General features: G+C 44.1%; 2 protein-coding genes and 1 long non-coding RNA gene across 6 annotated transcripts in view; 2 read left to right on the forward strand and 1 right to left on the reverse strand.

Moving 5' to 3' along the window:
• Positions 1-7,803, reverse strand: part of PTPRE (protein tyrosine phosphatase receptor type E) — a 270,155-nt gene extending 262,352 nt beyond the window's left edge. For 2 of the 3 annotated variants that reach the window (XM_075131015.1, XM_075131017.1), the window contains exon 1: positions 7,701-7,803. The gene's annotated coding sequence lies outside the window, so the exon portion shown is untranslated. Of the gene's footprint in view, positions 1-7,315; positions 7,493-7,700 lie in introns of those variants that run through there. The other variant, XM_048857790.2, reaches the window with a different exon arrangement.
• Positions 7,024-21,542, forward strand: part of CLRN3 (clarin 3) — a 32,904-nt gene continuing 18,385 nt past the window's right edge. The window contains exon 1 of the mRNA XM_048857797.2: positions 7,024-7,270. Coding sequence (XP_048713754.1) covers positions 7,111-7,270 — 160 coding nt within the window. The 5' untranslated portion in view covers positions 7,024-7,110. The remainder of the gene's footprint in view (positions 7,271-21,542) is intronic.
• LOC125639915 (uncharacterized) lies at positions 8,111-10,367 on the forward strand. Of its 2 annotated transcripts, XR_007357631.2 has the most exons (3): positions 8,111-8,125; positions 8,805-9,371; positions 9,719-10,367. It is a non-coding gene; the product is annotated as an uncharacterized LOC125639915 (long non-coding RNA). The 2 variants fall into 2 exon arrangements; XR_012669414.1 differs by lacking the exon at positions 8,111-8,125 and having other exon boundaries at positions 8,136-9,371.

Here is a 21,542-nt window from a genome sequence, read left to right on the forward strand (position 1 = left end):
CTGTGATTGCATCCAGCCATTGAATTCCACGTGTCTCTAAACCCCTTTCGGTCTGGGAAGTGACTGATCAATATTCTGATCTCAGTTTTTCAAACACATTCCCAGGTATAGACCTCATGTCCGACACCCCTCTTGGGCAGTGGAGCCTTGCAGTCCAACCACCTAAACCCCGGAATCAGTACCTCAGCCCTCCCAATGCTTCAGCATGTCCCACTCCCCGCAACAGCCCACCTGGCAGTGGTTTTCTAACTGCACCTTTTAGGAACCACATGACAGAGAAGTGAGGAAGCATGTATAGCAAAAGAATCACTTACACACACACACCCCTTTAGAAGTACAAGAGAGTTAACATCAATGCAATCCCCATCAGTCTGACCTCACCACCCTTGACCTCTGAGTTTGGTCCAACTCCTTAGGCCAGGCAGCCCTTCTAGCCTAACTGATTCTGGAAGTGGAATGGCCCTCCTCCACACAGAGAGCATTCCTCTTTTTAAAACAGCTTCTGTCACCATTTCTGCCCATGGGCTTTTGCTCGGAAATTTTTCCAGACTCCAACCCCAACCCACCCTTCAGCTACTGGGTAGAGAATTGCTCAGGTCAGTGCCCCTGCTGATAGAAAACCTATTGTTGCACTAAAGTAGAACTATTCAATACTGATGGCCCTTGATTGCTCTGTCACTGCTTCCCACACTCTCCCTCCACTAGATGTCAAGTCCCTGCTACACATTGGATTTTTTTAAGCCAAGGGTTCCCAAACTTTTTTTTATCTGAGGCCCACCTGTGCAGCTGCAATAGACACTGCAGCCCACTGTTAACACTTCTTGAGGAAAATAATTTTAATTACATATAAACTATAACACTGTAACTAAACAACGTACCTTTCCTTTTCATTTTAATGTAAACAACTGTAATGATAGAAATCCCTAGCAATATGCATTTAAAGAAATGCTTCAAGATCTTTGAAACTAAACTGTTACTGGAGAATGCAGCTGCGCTGACAGACCACCCACGACTGTTGCTGCCCACCTTTGGGCCCACAGTTTGGGAACCCCTGCTTTAAACCACAATGAAGGTTACATTAAAAATAGAAGTTGAAATACAATATGGAGTTCACAAAACCAAAATGGAATTCATAATCTGACACAGACATATCCCACACTACATCATAATGTGATCACACACCATCTTCCCCCCAGAGCCTCTGACTCCTTCAGTGCACAGGATGGACTGGCCTCAGTGAATGAGGCTACTGTTAAATATTCCTTTTTATAAAAAGAAAAGGAGTACCTGTGGCACCTTAGAGACTAACCAATTTATTTGAGCATAAGCTTTCGTGAGCTACAGCTCACTTCATCGGATGCACTAACTAACTGAGAACTAAGGAACAGAAAGACTACCAAGTCAAAGATCACACAAGAAGTCTGTGGCAGAGGCAGAAATAGAACCCAGATCTTCTAGGTACCAGACCTTTGCACTAACCACAGGACAATTCATCCTCCCCAGTAAATGCACAACTCATCTTCATCCACTGTTCACCATACAAGTTCTGTTGCAAATGAGAAAAGCTTACTATTGACACTAACATAATTTGACACTAAATAACTAGTGCAATGAATAAAGCAGATGGTTTAGGGTCCACATACCTAATTTGCTGAACAAACTTGGCTCATTCACGGATGACCATGTGCCTCATATGAGGCAGGGGTCCTAGACCACAGGGCCAGAGTTTTATAGTTCAAACTGTTCCCAATTAATATTCATCCTCCAACAGGAAAAAGAACAACAGCCACAAATCTCAGAATCTACACAAGCTGTTCCTCAGACACCTCTAGGCCTGATTCTGCAAGCAAATCTGCTTGAGTACAAGGGTTCACCTTAGGGGCATCTGACTGCAAGATTACAGTTTAGTCATCAATCTACTTCAACATAGAAATATGGACTCAATTCAGGCCACATTTAGTATGGAAGAAAGGGAAGCAATAAAGACTACCAAACCCCAGAGATTCCCTAAACAGAGTTGAGGTTTTTTCCTACTTCCAACAGCTTCAGCACCACTGCTGTATCTCTGCACAAGAAGTTTCACATTTGCAGCTGGGTCCATAATCTAAGCAAGTAGAGAAGAGGAGCAATAAAAAGGATACAAAGTAGGACAACTGCCAACTAAAATAGCAAGTAGGAAGATGAACAGGAGCTCAAGCAGTTTTAACTGAGATCATAGCTCAAGCCACATAGATGAAAACCTTGACTTAAAAACCAAAAACCACACACTCACTGAACATAAAAATAGCGATCATCATCTTGCACCTGCACTTCACATGTTCAAGATAAATTACTGTAGTTCACTCATCTTAAAATCATACTGAAGAAGATCTCTGTGTAGCTCAAAAGCTAGCCTCTCTCAGCAACAGAAGTTGTCCAATAAAAAGATATTACCTCACCCACCTTGTCTCTCTAATACCCTGGAACCCCCAACACACCTACAACAACACTGCAAACAACTGATATTTTAGGTATATAAGGATCTGTGGTGTTAAAGAAAGTGCCCAGCGGATAGAAAATTAGACAAAAAAAAATATAATCTTTTTAATACATGAAGACCGTTTAAAAGAGGATATGAAGTATGTTCACGTACATGGGAGAACAACACTTTTACAGTTATAGAATATAATGGGATACAGAGCTCAAAAGTCAATGGAGACCACACACAAGTGTGAAGTTAAGTACTTAATTAACTCTGGACCCTAACCAGATAACATGACGATAAAAACAAAAGGAGATAAGAGGGTACAGCAGAAATCTTTACCCCCTATTGCATTCCCCTCCCTTTTAATTTTGAAATCCTTTTCTATTTAACTCCCTCTCACCCATATTTGTTTGGAACTCTCACATTTCCTTTCCCATTCTGAACCATCTTAGCTCTGACATCTCGCTACCCCCCCACCGTGCTACTTCTTGACCTAACTTACCTGTCATTCTTCTCCTGGCCCAAATGCCTTTATGCCACTGTATCATTACTCAGCAAAACGACAAAAACAACGCTGGCTGCCCAGCGAGTCCTAAGAAAAATATCAACAGGAAAGAGGACTGTCCCGCCCAGAATGGCCTTTCCCCTGGTCAGTCTTTCCCACCATTGCTGTTCCAGCCCCTCCACTAGCAGAGGGAGGGAACGGGGCTGCTGTGCCTGGGAAGAAGTATATACATGTCTTTCTTCACCCAACCTTAAAGTATCAGAACCTATAAGCTTTGATTTGTTATTCTTCCACCCACACGTTAGAGAAACTTAATCAGTCACTTGCCAAAGAGAGCTCCCATCTATGCACATAAAAATGTACTGTAAAATGGCATTTCAATCTTCCAGCTGAATGCAATTAAACTAGCATCAGAAGTGAAGCTCAAGTTCCCACATCTTAATTTTGAGAAGTCACTAATTACAGCGCATATGGAAACTAAGAGCTATTCAAATGATGTGGGGTTTTTTTATTACCCATTTTGGTCCCATTCTGTACTCCAGGTTTCCCCATAGCCTTTGAAATGATTTCTTAAAAATAGACTTGTCTCCTACATCACTGCCATTTATTTAAGATCAGAACCTACATGAAATAAGTGTCCAGATCTGTGGATCAGACAAAACAGAGTCACAACCTAAGGTCAAAACTATCCATGATGAACGAATAATCTATACAGTAAAGGAGCCACACTTATTGGCATCTTTTCAAAAAGACGCTTTTCCAGATACATGACAAACAAAAATTACCATCCCATACCAGATTAGCTATCCAGTCTTGTCTAGTATCTTGTCTATTAAAGTCCCCAGAACTGGATAAAGTGTAAGAAACCCCACATTAGACATTATTAGACATGGTCAAAAATATTAGGTTTGGGATAGGGGGATTTTGAACAAAAAAAATGGGCTTCTCTTGGAAACAAAAAAAAAATGTGTTTCGAAATTTTCTTTCAACTTTTTTCAATTCAACAAAAGAGAAAACTGAAAACCAAAACCTGAAAAATTAGTTTTGTTTTTTTGTAAAACCTAAAAAACAAAAATCTAGAAAATGTCCACAAAAACATTAGGAAAAAACAACCTTAAGTTGTTCATTTCTCTCAGCATTTTTCATGGAACATACTACCCATTTTCCGATCAGTTCTAGAAATTACATGTGCCTCCATACCTTTGAGCATTTTAATTTCAACCGTTTTCATCAACTAAGCACAAACAGAGCTGACGAGTTCTGCAAAGGGATAAATCGTTAAAGAAAACCTCAATGCTGCATGAGGTGGGTTTGACAGGAATTCCATGGTGATCCAGTCAACAGTGAACCACAATGTTCAGTATGGTGTCAGGAGACACCGTGGACTGCTGAAACTGGAATTTTGGAGATGAAGAGCATTGTGTTAATGTAACAGGCTGGCAGCCGTTGCCTGAAAACCACATCCTGCTAGCAGAGGATGACCCTGCTGGAAAATGTTGTGCCTTTTGCTGACTATCTGTTGCAGGAAGCTCCGTTTAGTCCAGCCACTTGTAAGGAGTGGAAGTGGCTCTCTTGAGTTGGGGTGTAGGCCAAGCAGTTTTTAAAGAGGAACACTGGGAGCAGCCATGTCTGGGAAATGGCTTGAGTTGCATTTTGGGTAATTTCATTTGGCATAAAATGAAACCTCAGGAAGGGGTTAAATTTCGACCCACTACAAGTTGTGTGACCAAGATATGGTGCAGATTTGCAAAGCCACTTGCTTACAAGAAGTTGTTATGTTTTAAGCTTTGGAAGATTTCTTGAGCTCTGGATAAGCACAAGAAAAATCCAACTAAGTCAAATAAACACGAAAACAAAGCAAGAATGGGAACGTATGGAAGAGAAAGAGGAAATATGATTTTTTTTAAAATCCATGCTACCCCTATCCAAGAAAGAACAGAAATTCGTGTGCAGCAATTTTTGCCACACATGGTGGGCTCAATACACTGTTTAAAGACTGCATGTAACCCATGTGAGAAATCCTTTTTGGCAAAACCCTCATAAAAGCACAAAGTAAATTAAAAATCCTCTTATCCTGTCTTTTCAAAGCAGAGACTTAGAAATGATCCCAAATAAAAGCCTCATACCTAGTCAACTCTAAACTTTGGGGGAAGTTGAAAACTGAATGTCAGTTTTGAAGCTCAAGCCTGTCACTACTGAAAAATACATATCAAAAGCTGGGGGTTACCATAAACCTATCTAACAGGAGCGTTGTGAGGCTTAAACAATGTACGTTTATTAAATGTTCTGAGATACTGGAAGGAAAGATCCTATGTTGTTCATTCCTTGTGTACCTTAGAAACTCAGCTTGGTTAACAGTCCCCAGAATTGTACATCTGGGGCAGAGCCAGTGCTAGGCATAAGCAGACTAAGCAATTGCTGAGGGCCCCGAGCAGCTCAATGGAGCCCCCTATTTGCTTTTCATTGTGTGTGTAGCGGGGGGGGGGGGGGGGGGGATATTCTTACTTAGGGCTCCCACCTCTTAGCCAGAGCAGAGCATTCCCAGTAATGACTCCAGATACCACAATATCAGCTGCATTAGACTAGATGGACAGACAGACTGTGGAATTTGCTGCCCCATTGGTCCAGTGATTGTTCATCTTCAGGACATGCTGCAAAGACTGTTGATTCAACCAGGCTTTTTCTGAGGGAGAGGCATCAAGGCTGGCCTTAGGGGCGGGCCCAGGGTGCCATGGTCAGGGGGCACCGTGCAGCAGCACAGGGGTGCACACTGCCGGCTGGAAGGGGAGCACCACAAACTTGTAAAGCTGATGCATGGGGTGTGGGAGCAGATTTCTCCCTGCTTCATCCCCACAGAAGAATGGTGGGGGGGAGAGAATGGTGACACTTCTCCACCCCCCAACGATCCTCACTACCCCCATAGGGGGCTCTGATGGGGGAGCAAAGAGCAACGCCAAGCACTCCATGCATCCAAGTCATTTTCCAAACCTGGGCTTTGCTGTGAGGCGAGCATCAGGGATTGCTGCCCTGCTGCCCTCCTCTTATGCAGCCCAGGGGTGCAAAAATACAATGGTGCCATTTTCCCTAAAGTTGGCCCTGCGAGGCATTGTGGAAGTTCAAGAAGCCCCTGATTTTCAACAGTCAGTACTTCAGTGGTATTTACTTCATTACAGATTTCAATCACACACACACACCACCACCAACACACAGACTAAAGAGCACGGATCACTCCTACTACTTGAGTTTCTCCATTGAAGTAGCAAGTGCATTACTGTTCACCTGTGCAGACCAACACTGGAAAACAACCACTGTAAAAATAGCAAACAACAAAATAATCTTATTTCATGAAGAGCTAAGGCAAGAAATATGGCCAAAATGTACCTTTCTGAACAGTAATTTTATGATAGATTTTAGTGTTGCTGAGAGCCAGATACATAAGCCTTAGGGCAGAAGTATCTGCATAAAAGATGCTCCTGATAAATATAAATCAAATCTATATTTCATTTTTAAAACAGGGAGAGTTATGTTAATCTCACTCAGTTAAAACTGACAGAGTGGTTGGTAAGTGCTTATCAAAGCACCAATATTGAGTGCAGAAGGGAGTATAACATGGGTTTTATAAGCGACAACACATTTGGTTCTTATTTAAATGCCTGAAAGGCACCCAAATTGGGCTAACCCTCATATTAGCCCCCCCACTGAATGATACACAGCACTCCCCACAAACACAAATATTATGCATTATCTTCACAAAAGCCACACTGCTGGAAGAACAGGTAGAAAATACTACACCACAAAGCTGCCTTCCACACATCACACCTGTACACTTAAGCTAATGTCTGTGAAGTGCTTTTAAAGCAGAGCACCATTGTAATTGTTAAGTGAAATATTCACTATTTTACGTCAGAGCCAGCATCCATGCTCTAAGAACTTAGGGTGAAACCCTGGCTTAACTGAAGTCCAGGGGAGTTTTGCCATGGATGTAAGCGGAGCCAGGATTGGGGTTTTAAACCTCCTTGGCTGGAGCAGGAACTTAAAAGGGAAAATGAAATTTATTCTTAAGGTACAGTTGTTTGTCAGATGATGACCCTTTTCCAGCTCTGGCCTCAGAACTGCAGATGAGCCGTAATAACGATTTCCAATGAAAACAACCGAGGCCAGGCGCTCACTGGAGCACTCTGGACGCAGGAGAACACAGGGTTTCCGGCCACAGGCTGAAGCAGGGCGATGGGAACACCCGGCCGATTCCCTGGTTTCTGACAGCTCAAGCTGGCGTCAGAGTTTCCCAAGGTTGCTGCCAGGTAAGTGTCTCACTTCAGCTCACTGCCAGCATGTGCCTCTCTCACCTGCACGAGAATAACTGCGCTGGTCTCATTGGCTCCTTCGCTGTGTGCCAGGGAACATGCAATCCGCCGCCGCACCCTGCGGACAGCTGCACAGAGCAAGCGGGCAGGGCACCGCCAGCGCACCCCGCTCTAGCACCGAGACCGTCCGCACAGAGCGCCTTCGCGGCTGGAGCTGCAGCCCCCCCTCGCCGGTGGCCCGGGCTGCCCTGGGCGGCGGGTTCAGTCCCTCTCCCCGTGCCCCGCCCCGGCTCCTGCGCATGTGGCTCCGGCTGGAGACATGCACCGGGGCTGGTTCTGCCGAGGGTTGCAGCAGCAGCAGCCCCATGCCCAGCTGGATGGGTTCGCCTCGCCCGGCCCCACTGCCTTGGTACCCAGCTCCTCTTACCTCACGGGGACTCGCCCGGCTCGGCCCCGCCGCCGCCCGCGAGCAGAGGCAGCGGGCGCACGGCCGCCCCGGTCGGTGCAGCAGGCGGGGGACGCCCTGGCATTCACCCTGCCTGCCGGAGCAGCAAATCTTCGCAGCCTCCGCCGTGCGCTCCGAAGCGGCGGCGTCAGCCGGGGAGCCGCCTGCTGCTCACCCGAGGGATCGCAGCCCCGGCCGCCCGGTGCCGCCCGCTGGGAAATCCGGCCCTCGCGCTCCGGGAGAGGCTGTGCTGGGGCCCGCACCCGTGGGGACTGGAGCGGGGAGCGGGGAGGGGGAAGGGAACAGCAGGGTAGCCTTGCTAGTAAGGAAGGAAGCCGCTGGGGGCAGAGATTGGAGTGGAGGACAGCGCCGCTGACGAGGGAGAGGGAGAAACTAAGAGCTGGCAGGTGAGAGGGACTTGGGGATGGGGACGAGCAGCGGAAAGAGGTGAATTACAGAGTCAGAATGAAGGAGACAGAGAGCCGGGGTTTAAAGCTGGCCTTCCTACTTGTGGGCAGAGTTTTGAACTGTTTGCACGAATAGTAGTATTTAGGCACCTGGCTGCACCCACAATCCAAATAGCTACACCATTAAGGAGTTAGAATCAGGTTTAAAAAATTGTGTTCTAGTCTTGCCTCCTAAATTACCCTTGATTTGCTGTAGGGACAAACCCGTATACCTGTCTCCATTGGTCAGCCAGGAAGGTTGAGGCCTGATCCTACCATCACTTACAATAGGGTTGCCACTTCTGAGGCCTGGTCTACACTACAGGGTTAGGTCAAATTTAGCCGCGTTAGGTCGATTTAAAAATGAACACGTCCACACAACCAACCCCATTCCGTCGACCTAAAGGGTTCTTAAAATCCACTTCTGTACTCCTCCCCGATGAGGGGAATCGTGCTAAAATCAACCTTGCTGGGTTGAATTTGGGGTAGTGTGGATGCAAATTGACGGTATTGGCCTCCAGTAGCTATCCCAGAGTGCTCCCTTGTGACTGCTCTGGACAGCACTTTCAACTCCGATGCACTAGCCAGGTACACAGGAAAAGACCTGGGAACTTTTGAATTTCATTTCTTGTTTGGTCAGCGTGGCGAGCTCAGCAACACTGGTGACCATGCAGTCCTAGAATTGCAAATGAGCTCCAGCATGGACCGAAAGGGAGACACTGGATCTGATCGCTGGATGGGGAGAAGAATCTGTGCAGGCAGAACTCCGATCCAAAAGAAGAAATGCAAATATGTTTACCAAAATCTCACAGGGCATGTTGGACAGAGGCTACACCAGGGACATACAGCAGTGCCGCGTGGCGTGAAAGTTAAGGAGCTCAGGCAAGCCTAAAGGACAATGGAGGCAAACGGTCGCTTCGGCTCAGAGCCCCATGCATGCAGCTGTTCATAGAAGCAGCATGCCATTCTACGGGGGACCCTACCACTATCCCACCCCTGTCTGTGGACACCTGCAAGGGGGGAGTCTCACGTCGCATGGAGGAGGATTTTGTGGATGAGGAAGAGGAGGAGGATGAAGAGGAGGAGAATGCGTAGCAGGCACGCGGTGAATCCATTCTCCCCAGCATCCAGGACCTTTTCATCACCCTGGAGCCAATACCCTCCGAAGGCAGGATCCCTGACCCTGAAGCCGGAGAAGGCACCCCTGGTGAGTGCACATTTGTAACTACAGTACAGGGTTTAAAACCAATAGTGTTCATGGTCACGTGATTGAAATAGGGAAATTTTTGTAAGGGAACAGTAAAAGGACCCCGTTCATGCTGGGCTGTTTACGCTTGGCTAAAAGGGATCATCCCAGAGAATAGCCACTCGGTGGGGTGGGGTAGGTGTGTGCTGCACATCTACCCAAATACTGCAGCCCCTCCTTTTAAATATGAAACCCAACCCATTGCTTGCTCTGGGAAAGGGGGGTGCTGCAGTTTGAAAACATTCCCACATGTTATGAAGACGTAAGAAGCCAACTCAGTTTTACTCTCCCTTTTTATCTCCTCCCAGGTGCAAATGTTTCTACGCTCCCCCTGTCATCTCTGTCCCTGAAGTTATCGCAGATTAGAAAGTGAAAATAGTGCACTCGCAATGACATGTTTTCCGAGCTTATGCAGTCCTCCCTCACTGTTAGGGCACAGCTTAATGCATGGAGGCTTTCAGTGGCAGAGGCCGGGAAAGAATAAAGTAAGTGAAAAGAGCAGAGGCAGGACGCGATGCTGAAGCTAAGCGGGGAGCAAACGGACATGATGAAGCGTCTGTTGGGGGAGCAAACGGACATGATGAAGCGTCTGTTGGGGGAGCAAACGGACATGATGAAGCGTCTGTTGGAGCTGCAGAAAAGCCAACAAGAGCACAGACCCCCGCTGCATCCTCTGTATAACCACCTACCCTCCTCCCCATGTTCCATAGCCTCCTCACCCAGATGCCCAAGAATGCGGGTGGAGACGCTCCAGGCACCCAGCCACTCCAGAGGATGGCCCAAGCAACAGAAGGCTGTCATTCAGTTTGATTTTTAGTGTGGCTACAATAAATAATGTGGCCTTGTTCTTCCGTCCTCCCCCACCCACCCGGGCTACCTTGGTTGCTATCTCTTTTATTTTCTTCTTCTTCTTTTTTCTTTAAATTAATAAAGAAAGAATGCATGGTTTCAAAACAATAGTTACTTTATTTCGAAGGGGGGAGGGTGGTTGGCTTACAGGGAATTAAAATCAACAAAGGGGGCAGGTGCCATAAAGAGGAAACACACACAACTGTCACACCGAAGCCTCGCCAGTCATGAAACTGGTTTTCAAAGCCTCTCTGAGGCACCTTGCTGTGCTCTTCTAATCACCCTGGTGTCTGGCTGCTCAAAATCGGACGCCAGGCGATTTGCCTCAACTCCCCGCCCCGCCATAAATGTCTCCCCCTTACTCTCACAGATATTATGGCGCACACAGCAAGCAGCAATAACATTGGGAATGTTGGTTGCACTGAGGTCTGACCTAGTCAGCAAACAGTGCCAGCGAGCTTTTAAACATCCAAAGGCACATTCTACCACCTTTCTGCACTTTCTAAGCCTATAATTGAAGTGCTTCTTACTACTATCCAGGTTGCCTGTGTAAGGTTTCATGAGCCATGGGAGCAAGGGGTCAGCTGGGTCCCACAGTATAACTAGTGGAATTTCAACATCCCCAATGGTAATTTTCTGGTCTGGGAAGTAAGTCCCTACTTGCAGCTGCTCGAACAGCCTGGAGTTCCTAAATATGCGAGCGTCATGCACCCTTCCAGGCCATCCCACATTGATGTTGGTGAAACATCCCTTGTGATCCACCAGTGTTTGCAGCATCATTGAGAAGTACCCCTTGCGGTTTATGTACTGGTTGGCAAGGTGGTCCGGTGCCAGATGGGGATATGCGTTCCATCTATCACCCCACCACAGTTAGGGAACCCCATCGCAGCAAAGCCATCCAGTATGACCTGCACATTTCCCAGAGTCACTACCCTTGATAACAGAATGTCAATAATTGCATTGCCTACTTGGATCACAGCAGCCCACACAGTAGACTTGCCCACTCCCAATTGATTCCCAACTGACCGGTAGCAGTCAGGCATTTCAAGTTTTCACAGGGCTAACGCCACTCGCTTCTGACCTGTCAGGGCAGCTCTCGTCTTGGTATTCCTGTGCTTCAGGGTGGGGGAAAGCAACTCACAGAGTTCCAGGAAAGCGGCCTTACACGTGCGAAAGTTTCGCAGCCACTGGGAATCATCCCATACCTGCAACACTATGCAGTCCCACCAGTCTGTGCTTGTTTGCCGAGCCCAGAATCAGCGTTCCACTGTATCAACCAGCCCCACTGCCACCATGATGTCCCAATTGCCACAGCCCGTGCTTTCAGGAATGTCTGTGTCCATGTCCTCATCAAAATCCTCCTCGTGCTGGCGTCTCTTAGCCCAGTTCTGCATATACTCCAGGACAATGCGCGAGGTGTATACAGTGCTCACAACAGCAGCGGTGCTGATGAGCTGAGTGGGCTCCATGCTTGCCATGGTATGGCATCTGCAGGAAAGCAGGAGAGCAGAGTTGCAGCGGAAGCGGTGGATGATGACGGTTAGCAGCCCTACTGCATCATCTGCTGACAGCAGCACCCAGGACACAACTGCAGCAGTGATGCTGAGCTGAGCTGAGTTGAGTGGGCTCCATGCTTGCCGTGGTATGGCGTCTGCATTGAAAAAAGGCACGAAACGATTGTCTGACGTTGCTTTCACGGAGGGAGGGGTGATTGACGATGTGTACCCAAAACCACCCACGACAATGCTTTTGCCCCATCAGGCATTGGGAGCTTAACCCAGAATTCCAATGGGCAGCGGAGACTGCGGGAACTGTGGGATAGCTCCCACAGTGCACCACTCCGTAAGTCAATGCTAGCCACAGTAGTGAGGACACACTCCACCGACTTAATGTGCTTAGTGTGGACATACGCAATCGACTGTATAAAATCGATTTCTAAAAATCTACTTCTATAAGATCGACCTAATTTCATAGTGAAGACATATCCTGACTTAAAAAAAAATAAAAACAGACATTGAGGACTGTGGTTAGCTGATAAAACTGGACAACTGGCAGTGTGCAGGAGCCCCCTTACCCATTTCCCCGGGACAACTCTCTCAAGAAAGGAACAATCCTGCAAAGACCTGGACAGGTGGCAACCCTTGCACTTGTGAATTCTGTAGCTTAAAATCAAACCTTGAAAAATGGGCAGGTTTAGTTTATGACAAGGTGACAAGGGGTTGGGAGGGAAAGTTCTTCACTCGAGCGGAGAAGAACACACATTTCTCTGGTAAGTTGATATTTTTTTCTGTCTTTGAAACTGTTCAGGTGTGTGGGTTCTTAAAATAAGTCCTGGGCAGAGAAGGCAGGTGAGCTGACCAAAGATTCATTTATTATAACACATCTTCAAATGTACGTGCCTAATTATGTTTCTAGTCACCTATAATTTTAGGTACCCATTTTATCCAGCTAGATAATTGAATCACTTAATTCACATAACTTCTGTTTTGATGTTATCTGCTCCCACTCTTGTGCATGACTATACACTCTTTAAAAGTACAGAATGTATCTTGGAACTACTGAGATATAGATGCAATTAAACAGATCACATGAGCAATACTTCTAACCCCAGTATTATGTTCTCTGATACCCTCCAGATGTACAGTTGATCTGGGGGAAAAAGCACTGAGGCAGCCCTGAGAGGCTGAATATTGATATCATTATGATTTAAAGAAGTGGCTACAGGGAAAAGCTAGAAAAAGGGTGATGAGGGACAGTGAGATACTGTCTGGTACAGCCAAGTTCTTTATCTGCTGAACTGGTAGTTGTCCAAAAGAGATTAGGAATCAGTGATACAGAGAATATGATGGAAACTTCCAGACAGACTTTTGAACTCTTGCAAGAGAAGTTCTAAAAAGCTTATATACCATACAGGGAGAAGGAGGAGAAAAAAGAAGAACTCTAGAGTCAACAATCAGAAAACCTAGAGAGGACTACTAAATTAACTACTAAAGTATAGTAACATTCACAGCTTCTAGTCTGACATCCTACCAATGAAAGAAATCTTAGTTCTCGGGTAGAAGACTGTGAAAGAAATTTAGTTCTCCAGATCACGCTAATTTTCTTAATCATAAAATAAAGGCTGAAGAGATAAAACTAAAAGACTGGATTACTGATACCACATCTGACAATATAAACTGAGAAGACTCCTTTTTACACTATGTGAGAAGATGTTTATAAACATATTGTACATGCATACATAAATGTATTGTGCATGCATACATAAATGCATTCAAAACCAAATTAGCAAAAAGCTATCAGTATGATATTGTCCAATAAACTCAGAAAACTGAAAGGATGAAATGCTGTAGTAAAAATAAGATAAGCATCAATAGATGATAATATCATTAACCCAGTTCAGCACCAACATGCAGTCCATTTCACAGTCCAGTGGACATCTGTCTTTTTCTATCTGTCCATCACAAATCAAATGGATTCTCAGAATGTTACCAAAGTGCTCACCTATCTTCTTCCAATTTGCTTGAGGAACTACAAGACCACTGACAGAATTCTGGCAGGAACTGATATCTACATTTCTTGTTTCTCACTGTGGAAATAATAAGGAAGGAGAAGTGGTGGAAACTTTCCCATGAATAATTACAGCCTCTGCTTAATCTTTGTGATGAAAAATACTCTTGATTCACTTTAAAATTATATAGAAACCTATAATAAGTAATAAAATGCAATGTTAAAGCACAGGTAACTTATTTAAAACAATTCAGCATGATAATTTATCCTTTCACATCTTAACAGCTAAAGTAAGATAGAATCCTATTTTCTAACTGCTACACTGCCTGTTAGAACAAAAGAAAGTAATGCATGATTATAGCTTTGAGAAGAAAGATTTTAAATAGGAGTGTCCATTGTCTCAGTAGTGGACTTTAATGAGACTATCTATATAGCACCTTACACTCAGAGAAAGCTCTCAAAGTACTTTACAAAGTTTACATACTTTTTCTGTTTTACTTAGAAATTAATATAATGTGTGATTTATGAGGTGGCACAAGGGTATGCGGCACTTTACCGACATATTAGAAAACAAGGTGTAAACCTCTTGACAAATTTACAAAATCAGAAATAGCACAACAGACAACAAAAACCTCACATGATTTGTTTAATTGTACATGTATCTCAGTAGTTCCAAGATACCTTCTGTATTTTTAAAGAGTATACAGTCAAACACAAGAGTGGGAGCAGATAACACCAACATGGAAGTGATGTGAAATAAGTGATTCAACTATATAGCTGGATGACAAATGGGTGCCTAAAATTATAGGTGACTAGAAACATAATAAGGCACCTACATATGAAGATGTGTTGAGCCATGTCATAAATTAATCTTTGGTCAGCTCATCTGCCCTCTCTCTCCAGGGCATATTCTAACACCCCAAAACCCCTGAAGAGCTTCAAAGCCATAACAAAATCAACTTGCCAGAGAAATGTAAGTCCTTCTCCACTCAAGTGAAGAACTCTCCCTCCCTACCTCTTGTCACCTTGTCATAAACTAAACCTGACAATGTTTCAGGGCTAGCAAGATTTAATCCCTGGGCCAGTGCCAGCTTTCCTATACCTAAAAGTGCTGTAATTTTAATTTTTAAATGATATTTTGGGGTAGAGAAAAAGATACCTTAGGGCATTTTTAGAGATTTTTATGGCTTTCTTTAGGATCTGTATAGTTGCATGCTGGTAACCAAGGCTTTCAAGGCCAAGGGATATGAAAAAAGTCCTAATATAATTTAAAAGTCAAAGGCATTCCCAAAATAGTGTTTCTAGTTAACTTATGTGGCACATACAGAATGCATGGTGGTGTGGTTGTGCTGTAAAGATTTTAACAGCATTCTTATGGGATCACTTACATAAATCATTTGATATCATGCCAATAAAATCTTTGTAATCACACTAATGACATCTATATACTACACCATGTATTCTCTAAATCCAAAACCTATATATACATACACACATATATGTACACATGCTGTAAGCAACCCAATTCTCTTCCTTCAGCTCCCTCCTTAAACATATATATTCAGTCGCTTCACCCGTCTCTGAAATGCAGCAATTTCAGAGCTACTGCTGCTAAACTTTGCAGGTATTATAGCATCTTTAATGATGGCTGATGATTAGGATCTCTGCTTTAGGTCTCAATCTGCTTAAGTTGTGTCAAGACTAGAACTAAGGCTATGATTTTGGCATGGAAATTTTTAGTAAATTTCATTACAGAAGTGCAGGTAAAAACAATGAGTCAGAGAAAGGTCACCAAATAATATAGTTTTTGCTACATTGTTACAAATTATACCTAATAGGTCACACACACAAACTGTTATGAATTATACCTGACAGGTCACGCACAGGAACTGCTGCGAATTATACCTGATAGGTCATGCACAGTTCGAGTCTAGGCTGAGGCACACGAACAAAGTCCACAACTGCAGAGTTCCCAAAGATACTAAGTTTATTACGCTTGAGCGCGGTGCCCCCCTGCTAATCAGGAGGGGACCCAGAATGCAGGTTATACAGAGGTTATATACCTTTTAGCAAAGCAAGTTGCCCTCGTGCATCGGAAACCTTAGCCAATAGACAAACCCTTCCCTTATCTACCACCTATCCCTGCTAGGTACATTCCCCGTGCTAAACCATTACTTCAACTACACAACATGGTCCTAAAGCAATGCACCAGTAGCCTTTCTTATCAGGATGGGAGGCTCACATCAAGGCCAGGAAGCAGGGAGTGAGGAACAGACAAAGAACAGAAACAGGGAGTTGAGACAGGCTGGAAACAAAGGGTGGTGGGGGGGGGTTTCACAGGAATGCAGTATCTAAGGAACACTGCTCCTGGTGCATGATGTGCTTGCTTTTAGACAATGGTGGGCCCCAAACCAAAATGGAGTCACATATGCTAACTTTTCCTTAACATACATCAACATACACAAGAGTATAGTAAGGATGCTGAAAGGTGAGGCAGGCAGGGAGAGGGGCCTGAAGAGCAAGCCCACCCTGCAGTCACCCTTAGCAGTGGCTCTTGTCCTGTGGGGTTGAGCCCAGCTTTCTGCTCTGGGCTTTGCAACCTGGTGCATGGAGTCGCAGTGCTACTCAAGTATGGCCTGTCCACCCCCCATAGATGGAGATGGAGGAGCTGATAGGTGGGTAAAAACTGAATTGTGCTGTGACTCAGTGTGCCAGGTCATAATGCCACTCAGTTTGGGGGCCTAATCAAATGTGTTTTTACAGCCATTTCCAAGATTTCTCAGCGTTTATTCAAATTCACAATTTCTATGATCACCATGACAAAATCATAGTCCTTACTAGAACATATCTCAAGATCAAATATTGTTGCAATACAACATGGGAGAATATCAGTTTCCGTCACAGGCTCTTTGAATGAGTTAACAGCAATATGTCTTCTGACTCTGCCAGTGGGCAGGTCATTCTGTTATTCTTTTTTAAACATCTGCCCATTTCAAAGTCTCATTAATAATGAGCATAATGTGATTTCCTTTTAGAAGTATAGAGCTAAGTTGGCCAGTCAATTCCTTGTGGCAGACATATGATAGATGTACTGCTTCTTGTCCCCATATTTTGAGTTCTCAGAACTGTTCAAAGGTAGAAAGCATGAGACGCTTAGACTATGGAGCTAGTTTGAAATCTGTCAGAATAAGACAGGATATGATGTGGGAACTAATAGCAGAAATTTTTGTTTCTCACCATGCAACTAATAAATCTTTTGAAGCACTCATTAATTTCACTGCTGCCTCCTGTGTTACCTGGTTATTGGAGTGAACAAACATCAGGTTTCCTTTTTATCACAGTAGATAGCTTTCGCCCTTCCCTTCCTTGAATTACCTAGTGGTGCAAATACTGGGGCAAACTCATTCCTGGTATAGCTCCATTAGATTCAATGGACCAGAAATGAATTTAGCCCTGATGACTCCCTGCTGGAGAGGTGAATCATCTAGCTACTGCCAATGACTTTATTGTGCTCACCACTTTTAAGTATGTGTTTCAGTATATTCCAATAATTACAATGGCCGGTAATAGAAGAAATGTAATGTATTAAAATAATCCACTGGTGTCAGCTCTGATTTGTAAGACAAGCATTGAAAAGAGTGGATTTAAGAAGCATATACATTAGAGTTTATATTTTGCACTATATGAATTTCATCCTCAGGCATTCTCTTGTAGCTTCAAAAATTTGAAAGTTTTTTTTTTAAATGTACTATATCTGTTATAGCTCCTCCTAAAGAAATGATCCTCAGTCTGTGGCTCCTTGAGATCCTGCATATAGCTGTCATGGAGAGACAACATCTCACGCACAGGTCTGGTCTCAGGCAGACCAAGTGAAGATCACAAGGATGCTCCCCGTGTCTCAAACATAGGAGACAACACAGGCAGCCTTGAGCAAACAGGCAGAAGCTGCTTTGAGCCTTTCAAGTCCCCTCACACAGAAAAAAGAAAGATGAGAAACCTTGTTTTCCTCCCAGCAGTCAGGATGGGATTGGAAAATGGTATAAAATGGTGGTGTAGTGTAGTGTGTTGGCTTGAGGTTGCACTGTGATGATTGATTGGCATCAATATGATTAATTGCATCACCATGATGCAGGGTCACAAAGCAAATATTATAATAGTAGGTCAAGATTAGGGTTACCAACTTTCAAATCACACAAAACCAAACAGCCCTGCCACTCCCTTCTCCGAGGCCCTGCCCCCACTCACTCCAATCCCCCCTCCCTCCGTTGCTCACTCTCCCCCACCATCATTTACTTTCACCAGGCTAGGGCAGGGGGTTGGAGTGTGGGAGGGGGGTGAGGGCTCCAGCTGGGAGTGCAGGCTGTGGTGAGGGGCCGGGGATGAGGGGTTTGGGGTGCAGGAGGGTGCTCAGGGCTTGGGCAGGTGTTAGGGGAGTGCAGGGTGCAGGCTCCGGGAGGGAGTTTTGGTGTGGGAGAGAACTCCAGACCGGGGCAGGGGTTGGGGTGCAGTAGGGGGTTCGAAGTATGTGGTCCCGGTGGTGCTTACCACAGCTCCTAGGAAGCAGCTGCCGGGTCCCTGCAGTGCATCGCCTTGGCGCATGGGTGGCCAAGGAGGCTGTGGGCACTGCCCTCACGCCTACAGGCGCTGCCCCTGCAGCTCCCATTCATCATGGTTCCCGGCCAATGGGAGCTGTGGAGCCACCCCTAGGGGCAGAGGCAGCACACGGAGCCTCCCTGGCCACCCATGAGCCGCGCGGAGCTAGGGGAGATAGGGAGCCTGCCTTAGCACCAGGCACCTGCTGTGCCGCCGACTGGAGCCACCAGGGTCCCTTTTCAACCGGGCGTTCCGGTCAAAAAGTGGATGCCTGGCAACCCTAGTCAGGATCTCACTTCACCACATTGTGGCTTTGTGTGACTCCAACCACTGACAAAGTGGCTCTACTGCCCTTTAAGGTCAAAGGTCAATATGCTAGACCCCCTTCAGAATCCTTAGAGAGGAGACCAGTGTTGGAAAGCTTACCGCAAGAGGTCTCTTTGTGCATGGGGGAAAGGATGCTGTTCAAAATTCAAAAAGTAAACAGGTAATAAAGGGAATTCAGAAGATTTCACAAGTGACTGTCAAATCTGGGGCAGTGAGGGTCAAATCTGAGGCAATATCTTCTCAATTCCTTGCCCCTAAATATAGGAAGCTATTAAGACTCATCTGAAGTATTATATAGGTGTTCAGGTTGTACAGCTCTTTGCTCATTATCTGGTAGTTTGCATTCTACATTGTAAGATTCTGGAAGTACAACTCCTAATATCACTGGATAACATCCTAACAGCACATTATGCACTCAACCTCTGGACCTGAAGACTCTCTTGTCGTCGTCCTCTATAATCTAAAATTTAGTAGTGTTATTAACACCTTAAGAGTCCCTAAAGGTCAAGCCATTTTATTTCAATCAATATGTACTAACACACACAGAACTCTTATAGGATGATAGTATTATCGCAAGGTATATTTTGGATGAGGGTAGAGAATTCCTAATCATTTTCCAGTTTATTTTCCTCTGTCCCTACCCAACTTACTTTTCTTTGAAAATCTAATAAGCTCATAAAGCCTGTGATGCTGAGTGAGCACATGCAGAAAACACAAAAATTCACCCCTCGGGAGACAGCAGAGACATGAGAACCAATGTCCTCTAGCTGTTAAAAGCCAAGCACAAAGTTCTGAGTACCAGATCTCATTCTTCCCTTGAAAACCTGCTACCACATTCAGAAAGTTGAAGCCAGTACGAAACTAGATCAGTCACTGAAACAGAAACAGAGACACAGAAAGAAGAAGTGATGCAATATGAACACCAAACAGAACTTTCAAAGATTTATTTTTTAAAAGCATCAGGAAAAATGAAAGAAGAGATAGGAGAAGGGAAGCATTGTGTGAAATACAAGTCACAGTTTTGAGTGATTATTTTTTATGTCTCTCTGACAGAGGAATGAGGGATGGAATTGAAGAAGAGAAACCAATATCTGAGCTAAACAATTGATAGAAATATAGAAATGCATATTGAGTTCTGACTAAAAAGATTCAAGGATGTTCTCTTGAAAGAATTTTCATATAATATTTAAAATTATTTTTCTAATACTTGTTTGTGCTGTAAGAAAGATCAAAGCAATAGGAGGATAAAAATACCATAAATCCATTACATATCAGCATAGGCATGAAGCTCATTGCATTATCACTCTCATCATATACAACCAGAGGAATTTCATTGTGCTCATTTCAAATCCCTCTCATAATTCCATTCTACCCCTCTGAATAAGTTATTTCAGTAAATTTGAAGGTTTTACTGAGCTTAAAATTCTAATGTAATCTCCCAATTTGATACAGAATTTACCAGCTTTTCTTTATCAGATTCTACCCCCATCCCCACCCCCATTCTTAGTATTTCTACCTTAGCCACAGACAGTCACTTCCTCTAAGTGTAGGTTTTAGAATAAGTATGGTGCTATGTCACTAATCCTGATCCTTCAAGATTGCAGTTACATCCAGCAAGGTGCTGAGCCAGCTCAGCTCCTATGGAAGTCAATTGGAGTTCACAGTTCTAGGCAATGTCACAGCCTGAATGATTAAATCATATGTATCCACCCAGAATAGGTAAGAATTTCAGGAAGTCTTGCATTTGAAAATGAAAGAGCACAGAGGCCTTGAACCTGATGTACAGTACCTCAAGAATAGCAAATAAAGAAAACAGCAATACTCAGCTAAACAACCTATCAACCAGAATGCTGAATCCTGTCAAACCTGTGTTAATAATGAAATGTTTTGAAATAGTTTTAAACTAAAATTGGCATTTCTGAAACTGCTAGCGTCACAGTTAGTCAACACTAAAAAACCCTGTTCTTCCGATTGTTAAAATAATATTACAACAGGCAGGAATTGTTTTACAGTCACTTGGCCTTGGGTTTATCCTCTCTTGGGAGTTCACGTTGCTGATAAACACAGATGATGTCATTTGTCTGGAAGACAGCCTTTACCAGTGTCATGATGCCTTGTGTGATATGGAGTGGAGTGGTAAATAAATCCTCTGTGCTCTGGGTGCGACACACAGCATTTTTTATAGAGAGGAGAGGAAAATAAAACAGTAAATAGAGCAACAAATATACATGAAATATTCTCAAACATAAAATGATTTTTGGATAAGTTAAAGAAAAAAGCCTAGAGTGGTCCTAACCCTTTCAGTTCCATCTTTGGCACGCATGCCATAAGTTGCCTACCCCTGCTCTATAACCTACATCAAAATAAAACAGAGAAAAAAGGATATCCTTGTTAATATTTACTGTTACAACTCTGGGTCTATCAGGGTGTCTGAAAGTCTTTTGGATATGGACATAGGAGAACTATATTTCAAGATTAGTTACCAGTCTTACCTGCTTCTCCTCCTGTACCAGCTCAGGATGCTTTCTGGGTTGAATACAAATCTTCAAGAAAGCACTAATTTAAGATTTCTTTGATCTCTTCATGAGCTACAATATTTTACAGCCAGTATTTTTTAAGCTCTGGAAGATATCTAAGGAAATCTGATTTGAAAGACTAACGCTTGATTTGGTTTCATTTCACTTGGCAAAGCACAGCCAATAGGAAATCATTTGATGAAGAGACATTGTAGTGGCAGATTCCTACTGTCCTTTGTTAGACTAGTATGGTTGTAACTATGGCAACATCTTTTCTCCAGACCAAAGTTCAGTTATTTTACAACTTTATTACCACTGCTGTTAGTTCAAAGTTTACTGG

Source organism: Caretta caretta, chromosome 7, assembly GCF_965140235.1.
Source record: "Caretta caretta isolate rCarCar2 chromosome 7, rCarCar1.hap1, whole genome shotgun sequence".
NCBI lineage: Eukaryota > Metazoa > Chordata > Testudines > Cheloniidae > Caretta > Caretta caretta.